The sequence below is a fragment of the Gallus gallus genome, chromosome 21, assembly GCF_016699485.2.
Source record: "Gallus gallus isolate bGalGal1 chromosome 21, bGalGal1.mat.broiler.GRCg7b, whole genome shotgun sequence".
Taxonomy (NCBI): Eukaryota; Metazoa; Chordata; class Aves; order Galliformes; family Phasianidae; genus Gallus; species Gallus gallus.
The window spans coordinates 3,495,276-3,509,753 of NC_052552.1; the positions used below are offsets into that span (position 1 = coordinate 3,495,276).

A 14,478-nucleotide genomic window follows, 5' to 3' on the forward strand; every position below is an offset into this window, starting at 1 on the left:
AGATAGGTTTTCAGTCAGCAGAGTAAAAAGTAACACCATTATGACAGACAGACACACGTGGCTTTACTGACATTTGTGGTTTTACTCTGTGGTAAAATCCGAGATTCAGATAGCCTGTAAAATCTTTTCTTTTGAATATGTAACACACTCTGAAAACAAAACAGAAAGGAATGATGCACACTCCTCAGCACTGGATTATCTGTGCAAGAAGAAAGCCTTTTCTAGGGGGCAAAGTATACTTCATTTCCACAGTTAAGAAGTAACCTGCAATTTATAGGACACCGAACCTCCACAGAAAGGGGATTCTAGAAATGACCTATTTTCCACAAGATGGTGCAAACCCCCTCTGAGCCTGAAACTCCAGTTAAAAAATGAGCTTTTTTGGAGTAAGGCGTTACAACCCATCTATTGAGCACACCGATTTCACACCTTTCCTACATAAGCAAAAGAACCAAGTCCCACCTGTGATGATCATGCCAAGGTTGGAACTACTCATCTCAATGCCCTTCTGCTGTAATCGTGTCATGTCAACCTCCAGGCTTTCTTGATCCTGATTTAGTTCTTCTCCCACCACTGTCACCTCACACGTATCCAGGTTATGCATGATTTCTTCAGAAACCAAAGACTCTTGTACTAAAAAGTAGAAGAACCGCCAAGGAGATGAGCAGAAACAAAGGAAAGTACACAAGAGTCCACAAACTATAAAATATCCCACACAAACAGAACTCTTCTTTCAAATCAAACACTAAGATCTGGGTCTGAAAGTAAAGAGACCAAGTATTCCAGGTACAATGATAAATAAGGGATTATTTACACGGAGATATTGGCCTGGACTTACTACCATTTCCAGGAAAATTTCTGTTAGCTCAGAGCGGAGTACCTACACCTTTTCCTATGCAATACACATCTTGTTGCCCCTACTAGATTCTTACTGCAGGAGAAATCCATATCGCTTTGCAAGAGGAAGATCCTTCAACATGATCACAGAATAGAATAAGGGTAAGCAAGAGTTTAAAGCAGAAATGATGTTACCTGTAGGATCTTCATCCCCATCTCCATCTGGCTCCACCTCCCGTGTAATGGTGCTTATTATACGGAGCTCAGGGAAGAGGGAAATACCCTCAGAACTCTCAAACTCTGAAGCAGATCTGGCAAAATGGTTGATGCCACTCAGACTGATTTTTGGTTCCTCTGGTTGCAAGACCATTACATATCCCTCCACAGAAGGAATAGAGACACAGGCCTCTTCATTGAAACACCTATGAGATACAAAAGAGCAGTCAAGGCAGCTATTTGAAAGGGAGGCACAATTATGCACAGTAATTGCTTAATAAATTAAAAAAGCTCTATCTCAGACCCAAGAGTCTTAGATAAATTCATCAACTGTGTTGGAAGAATTCCCCAGCAAGGGAACAATCTTACAATTAATTTTTACTTACATTTAACATTTCGCCCCATTTCCTATGCTATGACTAACAGTTACAGATAACAACTTCATCGAAGCTTGTGACACTGGGTATGTCCTCTCAGTGATAAATCTCTCATCTCTTACACCTTCCTTACTACATTCTTAGGAAGAAAAGAGCACTATTGGGAACAGCTGCCATATTCAAATGTGACAGTACATACAGTAAAAGTCTTTTGTGTATCAGAACTGAGATATGTCAACATTTTTTCAGGCCTCAATATCACCATGCAGAGAAGCATTATTTCAGCATTATTTCAGCACTATTTCAGGAACATACTTGACAGTACTGGTGATTTTAAGCCTCCGGATTCCAGGTGTTGGGAATTGGCGAGAATTCAGATAGGAAATGTGCTGCATGGCCTTATCAACTCTGTCAATATCATCCCCTTCTATGGTCACTGCTGACTGACTAGGGTTCATGTGGATCTGAAATTACAGAAGGGAGAAAAAAAATAAATAAGGGAACACAAACAGAAAAACGATCAGGTAATTAAAACAGAAGTTCAGCCCTATTTAGTCAGGTAAGCACTAGGATAGTTACATCTATATTCAAAGCAGTGAGGACATTATTTATGGGCCTTGTGCTTCACTTCCTTCTTCCAGTCAAATACAGAGTACTTTGTCCTTCAGGAAGAAAATATAGGCACTTGTAACAGTTCTGACGTGAAGTAATCAGACAGACAAACAGCTAATATTTGCTAGTTTTCATGTAATTTTAATGCAACGTGTCACAATTAAATACGCCTATTTTAGTTAGGATGCCCCTAATGAACTACTTGCAAAATTTGCATCGATTATCAGTACAGTAATATGCACGGCCCACTTCATTGATGTGTGACTTTACCTTCACGCCTTTGCCAACACCATCGGCAATTTGCAAATCCAGCCCCTCCTTGCAGGTATACAGGCAATCTATCACTTTCTTGTTTTCCAGTTTACCAGAACGAATCATCAAACCTGCCAGATTGCCTCGGAAGAACTGAGCCATGCGGAGTTCACCACCTTCATAAAGAAAGAAAGGAAAAATCTTCAAAGATGTTGACTTTTTTTTCCCCCATTTTTTCTTTTGTAAAACAACAAATTTGCTTTGTGGCTCCACAGTACATTATAGACATGCATGTTAGTTTTTCATCCATTCTGGGTGTTAACCTTGTCATTACGTTCAAGCAAAAAGAAAGAATTAAACAGTTCACCATGCATATGGCCTTCAAACATGACAGTGTGGCCATCTTGAACTGTTATTTCCATAACAACAAATTTCTTTTGCTCATACAGCGAGGTGGTGTTCAGAACCAATTAAATGAACTGAATCCTGAATTCTCACAATGAGGTATTAACTCCAACTAGAGAGTTCTCTATAAAAGCAGCAGTGCCTACCATGGTAGGAGCCAACAGCATCAGTCCTCAAGCTGTTAGCTCTCTAGACTAAGCCAATCATTTCAGGATCTATTTATGCTCAAAGTAGAGAAATAAACTTCACAGCATCACTCAGAGTGTGAGGCAGCAGGTCAGGTTGCCCAGAGAGGCAGTGGGTGCCCCATTCTTGGAAACATTCAGGGTCAGGCTGGGCCTGGCTCCGAGCACCTGACTGAGCTGTAGGTATCCCTGTCCACTGCAGCTGGACCAGATGGCCTCTAAGGGTCCCTTACAACTCAAACAATTCTACTATTCAGCTGATCCTGTAGGAGATATCTAAGAGATAATGAGTCCTTTCTAACTGCACCTTCTTCTCTGCACTGAAGTAAAGCAAGGATTTTAAACTCAAGTAACTTAATTTTACACATCTACGTTAATTGCAGTCTTCTAAGCATTTGACATTTTTTTTTTTTGAAGATGACACCAAATGATCACTGAGTGAATCGGTATCTGGCAGCCATAGGACTCCACCTGGAAATTTGTATTTCAAAGTCATCACTTAATAAACTAGGAGATTGTCTAAGCTTGTTTTAAAGATTCTGGGCAATGAAAGATCCCTGACATAACTCAGAAGTTTCCAGTAGTTAATTGCTGTGTTACAAATCTTATTTCCAGTTTAGACTTGTACAGCTCCTGGATTCAGTTACATCCTTGCCAAACTAAAACACGATGCACAGCTAGAAATCTCATCTCACTTTCATTTAGACCATTTCAGGATATTTAAACTATACAGAACAAACTTGCCTCAACTCAAGACAAAAAAAATCTACCGAACTATCACTATAAATGTCTAAGAAAAGAAAAACCTGAAGCCAACCAGACCTAACTGGGAGGAAGAGTTTTCTCATCAGATGAGTATCCAATCCACTGTCAATTAAGAGAGGGAATCATTTATATATCAGCAATCTGATGTAAATATGAGACTGTTTGAGTAGGGAGCAGGACTATCCAATTGCAAAGATCCTTCCCAAACTACAGAATGACTCTATGCTAGGCACAAGCATACCTTCATGCATATATGTATATACATATAGGATGAGGTGTATTTATATTTTAATGAAACTGGATTAAATAAATTGTAGCTAAATAATTTTTGCATCAGCCACTTATTTTACACCACTTCACTGCAATCAAATGGTGGCAAAATTGTACATGGGTGTGCAATTGGTTGGAAAAAAGAAAAAAAAAGAAACAATGAAAAAAAATCATCTGGCAAAGCTCTGGAAATAAAGGCACAATGAAGAAACAAGCCTAGGAGAGGATTATGTGAAGGTCAATGGCCCGAATGCAATGCCTGCATTTCATGCTGTGAGATGAAGCAATGTCTTGGCTTAAAAATGACATAAAACAGTAGGGAAAAAACTCCAGCAACCTGCAGAGGTCTCAGGCAGGGTTTCATTGTCATTTTCATTTCCTGTATATTCTGTAGAAAAGCAAGACAAAGAATAGGACAAGAGGGAAGCGACCAGGTCGTTACAGTTTGGCAAATTCTCTCTTGGGTCACAGAAAACAGACACCACCATTGTCCCTCAGAAGTTGCAATCATGACAAGACAATTCACTATTGATGAGATCACCGATGAGATGCAGGTCTACTAACCAACACAACTATCCTCTAGTAATAATAATAGTATCATATGTACTGACTAGTCAATTTATCGGATGGAAGTGTGCAAAAAAGCCTAAACAAACCAAAACAGAAAAAAACCCACCCCAAAAACAGCTTTTAACCTTCTTAAATAAATGTTAAAAGCACACAACTTCTCCTCACCTAGAGGTGTGCTGTATATATAACTTTGGGCTGCCTGACTTATTTAACAATGTTTGTAAGGCAAAGATCATGGCCTTGTGCTTTAACTTCACTCTTTTGTCAGATCTCTTTTTCCTTTTGTGTTCTAATTGCCTACAAATCAGACCTTTGGTGGAACCTTTAAAAAGGCAGCCCCTAGAGCTCTTGTATTCCAGACTTTTAGTGCTCCTGTTTCGGTGTGCTGTTATTAAAAAGTAAACTCAGGTCAGAAGAAATTAAAGAATCATATAATGTTGCCAGTGTGAAAGCACAGAAGTTTGTAAATTAAATGCTTTTATTATAATGCAGAGTATATGGAAGCCATTGCACAATCCATATACTCAGCTATAACTTGGTTCCCAAGCTGCAGTCTCATGAAAACCAGCCACTCTAATTTCCCCTTGAGCTAGAACAGATAGTTGGAAAGTTACAAACAGAATATGGGATGAATCATGGGGAAAATAATTAACTGACTCAGTGATAACAAAATGAATCTAACACTAAAATGACATAAATGCTGAAAGATAGTGAACTTCCCAGAATTATTGCTTGATGGAGAAAATGTTTTGATAATTTAACCTCCATTCACACTTCAAACCTTTAACATTCAAAAAAAAAAAAAAAAAAAGAAAAGAGACATTATAAAAGCTGAGACTGTTAATTTGATAGAAATGTCCCAAAGTTTTCCATTTCTCAGTCACTCACAAGCTACTTCTCTGCATTATGGCAGACTGCAGCTACAGTCTACATTATGAACTACAACAAAACAGGAATGATTTAGCATTGCTCTCTCTGACCCAAAGATCAATTCATACCACCTAGGATGTAATTTAGTCAGCAAGCCAAACATTTCAGTTCAGGACTGCAAAGCAAGAGCTTTGTTACAGGGATCTCCAGCAATCAGCTATCAGCGCTCCACAGTCAGATGCTTGCTACCTTTTTTCCCCTCAAGGTTTGCAGATTAGATTTCACAAGAACTAGAGAATATGAATCAGCATTTTACGGCTTGCAGAATATTGTCATTTAACCAGAGTCTGTACATAATAAAGCAGATGCTTCTTACATTTCTATAAGCAACTGATAAAATACCAAGAGACAGCATTGCTGTGTTGCTTAGCTGAATTGTCTACTGGCTACACTTTGATTTATGAGAACACTTCTTCTAAAACATGCCATTCAACCTACTTGAAATTAGTGTTCTCCATAATAAGGTGAAGCGTAAGATGGACCTTACAACTGTTCTTAAGAAGAAGTTACCTATCTGTATTCGCACACATACCAGAGAAACCTCTTCAATATAACGCTACTTGGTGAGTACCTTTGTCATTCCTACACACACACAGCCAGTAAACAAACAAACCAACTCGTGGAAAAAATGACTAAGAGAAGAAATATCAGATAACAAAAAATCAAACCCAAAAATATTCTGCAAGAAACATCAGAAGTTATCTTTCATGCAACAGAAAGATTATCTATGTATTGCTAGGCTAACCACAAAGATCTCATTTAAAAAAAAAAAAGCTAATTAAATGTATTAACAATGTATTACCTTGCCAGCACGCTCCAACTACTAGCTGAGTTTCTATTTTTGAAGGATGAAGCGGATAATCTTCAGTCACTGGGAAAGGATCGTATGAAACACCATCTACATAAAGTGTCACTGCAGGAAATTCAACATTGAGGACATAATGGTGCCATTCTTTGTCACAAACCTAAATAAAAAAGGTTTTAAAAATTGTTTTAATTTAAAAAAAAAAGAAAAAAAAAAAGATTGCAGTTGAATAACTGGATCTGGTGGACATTTACCATTAAAATAATATACACTGCCCTGTATAGAACAATAGAACATAGTAGCATATTTCAAACCATCTCAGAATGGAACTCATGTCAGGTAGCTGATGAGACCCAGAAGGTTGGAAAAGCATACCAAATATTGAGTCCCTTTTGTCTCATTCTTCACGATCATAATCATCATTAATCCACAGAAATAAACTCTGCAGATCATAGTAATAACAAAGAAATGACTTGGTATTATAGCACCTGCTTTCAAATGTAAAATAATTAAGATTAGACGAACTGAAAGAACACAGACAACTCTTATCCCAAACAGGAGAGAAAGTACCTGCATCCCTAAGAGATATATTACTCTATTTCTGTGGAATAAATACCTAATTATGCAAATTGACTCATCACTATTTATAATATGCGTATCTACTACTGGCAATGTGTAAAATGTCACAGATTTTATTCCAGTGTGAAGAAGTATTAAGAAGTTCAATCTCTTATCCCATTAAACACTTTGATCTGCAACAGTGTTGCATTCTTAGAACTAATTTTCTGTTATAAACAAACTGCAATGCTTATGCCTCCTGTTTCCACATGCATTGTCTTATAGTGTATTTAGTGAAGATAACTGACACAACAGCTGAAGTTTGGAATTTTATTTTCATACATAAAATCCACACTTTACTGCCTTTCAGGACAATGACTTGGACTTTATTTCCATGAGCATCCCATTGGATTTAATGAAAGCACTAAAGTAGTAAGTCAAAATCAAGTTGAACAGGTATAGCTGCATCTATCCCTGACACTCATGACAAAGTAAATACTACTGGGTACCACAGAACTCGGTATCAGGAGCCTGGAGTTGTAAATAATGCTTGTTAATAATTACCTTATTGGGGAGTTTAGGCTCCAGTGTTTTTCACTACATTCTATCATTTTACAGTCATTCCAAACTTACTTGGTTTAGCTTCCAGTGGAATTCTGCAGGCTTGTATGTCTTTCCCTCTGAAGGATCTTGTCGAAAGAGGAAAACAAGGCGGCAGTTGTGCACATACAGCGTGTAGTGGTGTCGATTCATATCTGCACAAGAGTTTCAAGTATTGTTATTCTCTCCTCTAAGTATGAGGAACAAAAAAAATATATATATATTCACCAGTTCTGAATATTCCTATTTAAATGCCCCAGTAATTGATAGAAACAAATGCACAAGCAAATCAGACATGTTAAGAGAGACAGTATCTCCACCTAGAAAAAATATATATATATATTGCAGCCAATGCTGTCACTAAACCTGATATGTGTTATCCTAAGCATTTTTGGCAGTATCAAGAATAAGGCTATTTGTGGAGGCGCAAAAATTAGATTTCCTTGCTGGAATAATACACCTACCACGATGAAAGAAAATGTCTAACATAAACCAAGTTAGAAAAACAAGCCTGATTCGTTTCAGCTGAAGCCAGATAATCTAAGTGCACATCTCTACAGGTAAGTAAAGAACAGCTTTGCAGTCCACTTCCTTTCACTTTCAAGAAAAATATAGAAAAATCTAGAGAAAACACTTAAGGTTCCCACATATGCTACCACAGTATATAAAAACAAAACAAATTAGACTGTTCACACTCAATGTAGTGACAAACCTGTCTTGTCTGAATTGCAAAGAATTGTCTCCTTCTCTTTGGTTCCAGGCCCATGCCTCATCCACACTGAAATCATGAAGGGTTCTTTCAGATTGACTGTGACAACACCATCTGGAATCTTCACAGCCTGTGTGCCATTAAACTCAAAGACTTGGTCGCTGTCGTGACCATTATCAGTAGGAAGTCCTATCGTCCAGTTCGCAGCACTACTTGGAGAAGGAAGCAGTTCAGCTGTGCCAGAAGCAGCACCTACAATAAAAGTGCTCACATGAAAACAAGGTAGTGACTAGAAAGATCACAGCTAGCTTCCTATCAAACAGCTTTTAATGAGCATTAGTTTTGCAGCACCAACTGTCAGTATTATGCACTATCACCACATATCAGGCAATTCTCCTATTGAATAATATGGCAATAATATTAGACATATCTAATATTACGATGTCTTCCATATGCTTAATTTCCAGGTAGCTTACTGATCTCATTGAAAATGCAGAACTTTACTTGGCCTCTATCTCAGGAACCATTATATTAATATCATTTGTCCCTCACATCCATGAAAATAATGCCTTTTTCTTGCCGCTATGGTAGCTGTAAGATTAATATCCACACAGCTGAAGAGGTCTGCATAGGAACACCACACTGAACCCAAGCATCCCCTTTCAGATCACCGACTAATAAGACTGCACATCTTTTAACATAATATTCAGACTACAATAAGAACTTTATCATAACAAAAGCATTCTTACCACAGAGTCTGTGAATGGATTTCTCTGAATAGGTGTCTCTATCACAGCCTTTCCCAATGTGATTGGTTTCTAGTTCAACTGTTGCCTGAATTGAGGTTATTGGTTCATCACATGTCTCCAAACGCATACTTGGGAAGAGTGCTAAAGAACCAGTACCAGGTTCATATTCTATTCTTTTGCTCCAACCTGTATAATTATTCAAAGAAACAACATTAAAAAAAAACCCTCCTGTTTAACTGAAGGCAATAGCAAAGCAGATAGGAAGAAGCTCAAACTAACCTTGCCAGCCAGGCTTGCATGTAGGCTTAATGCTAATTTTAACCAATACATCCTCAGCAGCTCTCTTCTTCCCACAGTCATACGCAGTTACTGTCAGTTTATACTGATGCTCTTTGCCATAGCTCAACTTTTCTGTGTTTTTTATATAACCTGGTAAAAAAAAAAAGTGATATTCAGAAATTAATATTTCAGGGTCACTGCTGTGTTAAATCCATACAGGTACCACCCACATACTTCATACTGGTAACAAGACTTTAGCAGCCAAGCAGACAAATGAATTTGACTTTCACTACCTGTGCTTTCAATGCTAGATATAGGGTCCAGATATTAAAAAATATCCAGAAGTACAAATATACAGAACAACAAATATATACTTATCAGGCTCATCGTATTGTATTATACTGCATTATATATATATATTTAATAGCATTATATTACCCCAAAATAAACTATTCATAAGTGGTAACTGGTAAATAAACTTTATCACGTTATCTGTTTCACCTGCAGACCTTCAGAAATGTGAATACCCCAAATGTTCAAACCAAAGCCTGATAAAAATGGTCTTGTTTTGCTTAATCAGGCTCCTTGGACCCCTGGAATCACAGACTGAATGGAAATGACCAAAACAAAACACTACACTTCAAAAACAATATCCGCAACACCATAAACTTCAGAGCCACATGTAAGCATCTCACATGGAAAAAGCACACTAACAGAATCCTATTTTTGAAAGCTGTTTAGCAAAAGAAAACTTCAGGCAAAAAAAAAAAAAAAAGAGCTTACTAAGAGCTGGTTTAAAACATAATACAGCCATCTTTTTTGTTTGTTTGTTTTGAATAGTATTTTACAGGAAGCAAAATGTGCACACTACCTTGTACCAGTAGATAGCAACTATACTATGCACTGAAAGACATCTCACTTTTTATTATAAACACGTCCATTTAACTGCATCATAGGAAAGGGTTAAAGCAGTGCTGCTGCAGTTTCACACTGATCAATTTGAAGCCCTATGCCTAAGGCAGTGAATGACAGTAATTCCCACTCTGTCTTGCATCACACTCTTACCGTCTTTGTCAATAGCAAAAGGAACATCTGGAGTTACAATTTCATAGTTGCAGATCTGGCTGAACTGAGGTGAACAATCTGCATCCACTGCTTCTACTTTCAGGATGTTATCGTACCTCTTCCCTTCAATAACCGTTGCCTTGTATGATTTCTCTTTGAACACGGGAGAATACTCATTAACATCGTTCACCTGAATGTGTACCGTTGCTCTGGAAATAAAACACCAAAGTCAGTTTTCTTTACGTTGCAGACCTCCCATTCTTGTGTGGAGTCTCATAGAACATCTCATTTACAGACAAAACCAGTCTAGGATTTAAGTTCCTTGCTGAAGGACGTCACCAATTACTAACAAGACTAAAAATCTCAAGTACCCTAACTGGAAAAGCAGTGAACATTTTCCCTGTGTGTTGCCATGTAATTCTGTGCAGTTCCAAGTTGTTGTTTACTATTGCTGTTTAAAATTAGATAACCAATATTGCAACTACTAAATTGCTGCCACTTTCCTGAAATATAACAAAGCACAGCTGTGACAAAATAGGCATTTACTTCTGATAGCAGTACAATTCTTTCAGATCTCATCTGCTGTCAGAGTACGTGATATAAACATCCAATCTTTATTTCATGCAGATGACAGACATGACTAGTCAGACTAGGAGCACAGTCAAGTGCCTTTGATTAGCTTTCTTTTCATATTGAAGCAGTGAGTGCTGTACGTCAGTGAAAACTGATTTATTTCCTGGATACAGGACTGAGAGATTAGACAATTTAAATGAAAAAGAAGACTGCAGTACCAAGATGCACTGTAACACTTATACAGCAAGCTAAATAATCCTAAACAGGTTGGGTCAAGAAAAGGTGAATAATGAAAAGTATCTGAAATGTAAATAAAGAATCCAATCTCCACAGCCCTCGTGTAAAAGCAAAAGACTTAAAATGCTTATGTTAAAAAAGTATCTTTAAGGCTTTCTTTTATCCTGTATACCCAATCAATGGCACCAATAAAAGGCTTTCTGGAGCAAACACTGCTTGTATTCCTGACTACAGTAACACCCACAAGGCACGAAATAGCAACAGTGGTTTGCAGGTACAGGTTTTAGAAACGCATTATTCTTCCATAGCAAAAGAAGAACTGCAGAACACAGTCCTGGATCACAGAGCAACGCTGTAACCACAGCTTCACCAACCTCAGCTGTCTTAGCTCACTACGCAGAGAGAAATCTGCACAGCCATAACACTGCATCACCGGGCAACCACACACATCACACCTCTACCATGGAAGCTGTGTTTTGCCTGCTTAGGAAGGCAGAAGATTGGCCACCTGTGTGCCAGACTGTTCAACTGTGTATCATTCATACACTTACATGATATGCCTAAGATAAGGTATTTCTGAATGCATACTGAAGAGATTGAATGGCTGCCTTTTTATTAGGAACTTTCCCAATTCTACGTTTGTTACCTTTTCTCTAGCCGACATATTTTGACACAACTGATATTTTAGTTTTATATACGTCATTTTGGATCTATCAAGAAGGAAGTTTACATCTCAACCAACCTGCGCATGCACAAAAAAACATTTCAGTTGTACAGTGAGAAGGAACTGTACTACAACACCAAACTGAGCAATTCCAGCCAACCAAACTAAATGATAACTGCCACCTTTTTGTTTCACATCTTTCTTCAAAAGTAAAATGGAGTGTCAAATAGAAATTCAACAGGGATACCTATTTTCCACCAGTGTAACCCTTAACAAGATAACTTTCTGCTGTGTATTTGAAGCATACAGCTGTAGAATAACTGTCACCAAGATGACCACTGGTAAACTAGTCCTCATCTTGTTCGTGTCTCTCTTTGCTTTGCACTGACAATAATCTTCCACATGCTTGGCAGATGTTGACACCAGGGTGTCGTACAATTACTTGCAAGTCAGTTTCTAGAGAGCAATTAAATTGTGGTTTATTCTTTAGATAAAGATTGCTTTGTTCCCATCCTTTAATCTAGGCAGAGAAGAACATTATGCTATTGATCTTGCTTTTCAGGGTGAGGCCGGCTGGAAATGATAACAATATGTATTCTTTTCCACTTTGTCATGGCTCATTGAACCAGGTTTTTTGTCTTAGAAACTGAATTCTGATACAATGTCCACAACTGGTATCCCATGTGGAGTCTTTATATCAACTCAAGTCAGATTTTAAATATTTCAAGAGTCATCAGAGATGCGGAGGGTAAAGCAGTATCATTGAGAATACAGTTACAGATATCAGAACAGTTCACTTCCATTTGGCTACTATTTATATTGCCATTATATGCAAGTCTTCCACTACTAACACTTGGTTTGCATATACTCCAAACACACAGGACATAAATCACCAGGAACAGGAGACCAGTCGAAACCAAACTTCCCCTCAGCCAACCACAGATTCACTTACTTGTGGGATTTTTTTGCATTTGCTCCATCTGGTCCCTTCCCACAGTCATAGGCCTGTATGGTGAACGTGTAGTCCTTCTGTAGTTCACAGTCGAGTTTTTCTTTGGAGCGTATTATTCCCTCACCAGTGGATTTATCCACTACCACTGCTTCAAAGGGGACATTCTGCCCATGAATTTTAAATCCACAAATCTCACCTACAGATTCAAAGCAACAGAGGTTAGAACTTGTCAAAATCACTATGTGTTTTTTACATGAATGACCAAATAGTTTGCAGCCAAGGGTTTGTGAGGGTCTGTGGACAAAGCAAGAGCACTGTGCTTTAAAATGGGTGATTTCTGGGAACTTTAGTAAAAAGAAGCATACGTCTGCCTTCCAAGCAACTCGTTTACTTGCATCCATTCATGCAGGAATACAAAAGAGAAAAAGAGAAATGTAGACAGGCATTTCACAGGAGTACTTGAGATAGCTCTAGGGTAAGAGTAGAACTTATGAGAGCACACAGCCAAGGCCACTTGTAATCTCTTCTATGCCAAGCTACTGGGAATAGCTGGGCGGCTTGTTTATTTTGACCAGAGCAAAAGGTTAAAATGCACAGTTACAAGTCAAGGGATGAGAAAGCTTCAAGGACAGGTTCAGCACCTTAATTACAGAAATTCTGTCAACAGATCAATGAACAAAGTCTTCCTGTGCAATGTACCTGACTAAAATTAGGGAATCAAAATAAACTACTGAATGAGAAAGGTAGAAATACCAACTTCTCAGGCATCCATTTCAACAGCTATCTACTAACAGACCAAATGTATTAATCGAGAAAGCTCTCACAAGGGACAATTTGGTAGGCTTTCCTTTCCATTCAATCTCTTCATCCTAATGTACTTGAAATGAAGCTCCTTGTACATCATTCTAAAACACGTCTGAGCTTGAGATTACGTTACAAGTCACCTTGCTGGTGCAGATGGGTCAATCTGTCAGCAGGTAATGAGGACTGAGCCCTTGCTGATCCAGCTGCACTAACAAAAGCCGCTCAACCTTTGATCAGCTGTACTGCATTTTTACCTGCATAGCTTGTTATGAAAGGGATTCTCTTATACCAACATAAATCACTATTTTAACTGCAGTGGTATCACAGTACCAAGAACACATTCCTACTATAGATACACCTACAATCATTTTTAAAAAATGTACTTGATTCAGATTTTAAGCTACTGAAATATGTACTAAAAGAAGCACACTGCACAGAAGGTATTAATAATGCTTTGGCACCAATATATTTTACCAAGCATATGAAAAAACAATGTCCAAAAAAAGTAAACTATCAGTGAAAACATCAGAAAATGTTCATTTTCCCAAAATCATCACCCACATAATGTACAATGATCCCCAATGGTTCAAATGGATGTCTGATGTACAGATATTTCTAACCAAGGGTTTGGTTACATAACAATTTTATCGATATATTTTAAAATAGAAAAGAACTGGGAGAATAAATGGGACAAAGAGCATGACAGGATCTTCTGTTTAAGTGCTGATTCCCCATTTCATAACCAAAGTTAGTGGGTTAATATTCATAAAAGGGATAGAAAGAACCCTTTATCACCTTCTTTGGTGACTGTCACCTCAAAACTCTCTAAAGGGAGAAAAGATAAACCCAAGTCAGTAATACAGGAAAGGTTGAAAAGGGAACAAATAAGGAAAAGGCAGAGATGCACACATTACACAGAAAAACTTTGGAAAAAAAAAAAAAAGTCTTTTACAATTCCAGTGGTGATTTGTTGTAACTGTTACCATTTTAGAGTTTTAGTTAAGTTAAATATGATTAACCTTTTATCTCCAGATTGTCATTCATAGAATTCTGAAGCGAGAGAT

At 37.8% G+C, this 14,478-nt stretch overlaps 1 protein-coding gene across 5 annotated transcripts in view; it reads right to left on the bottom strand.

Moving 5' to 3' along the window:
- The window catches only part of CLSTN1 (calsyntenin 1), a 34,638-nt gene that overhangs the window by 5,947 nt on the left and 14,213 nt on the right, over positions 1-14,478 (bottom strand). For 2 of the 5 annotated variants that reach the window (NM_001197050.2, XM_040651096.2), the window contains exons 3-15: positions 14,210-14,239; positions 12,611-12,806; positions 10,185-10,393; positions 9,120-9,269; positions 8,841-9,026; positions 8,095-8,343; positions 7,416-7,537; positions 6,222-6,384; positions 4,257-4,307; positions 2,313-2,470; positions 1,746-1,894; positions 1,033-1,259; positions 463-633 (exon numbers count right to left, since the gene is read on the bottom strand). In NM_001197050.2, the coding sequence (NP_001183979.1) occupies positions 463-633; positions 1,033-1,259; positions 1,746-1,894; positions 2,313-2,470; positions 4,257-4,307; positions 6,222-6,384; positions 7,416-7,537; positions 8,095-8,343; positions 8,841-9,026; positions 9,120-9,269; positions 10,185-10,393; positions 12,611-12,806; positions 14,210-14,239 (2,061 nt within the window). The remainder of the gene's footprint in view (positions 1-462; positions 634-1,032; positions 1,260-1,745; positions 1,895-2,312; positions 2,471-4,256; positions 4,308-6,221; positions 6,385-7,415; positions 7,538-8,094; positions 8,344-8,840; positions 9,027-9,119; positions 9,270-10,184; positions 10,394-12,610; positions 12,807-14,209; positions 14,240-14,478) is intronic. The other 3 variants (XM_015296821.4, XM_015296822.4, XM_015296823.4) reach the window with 3 other exon arrangements.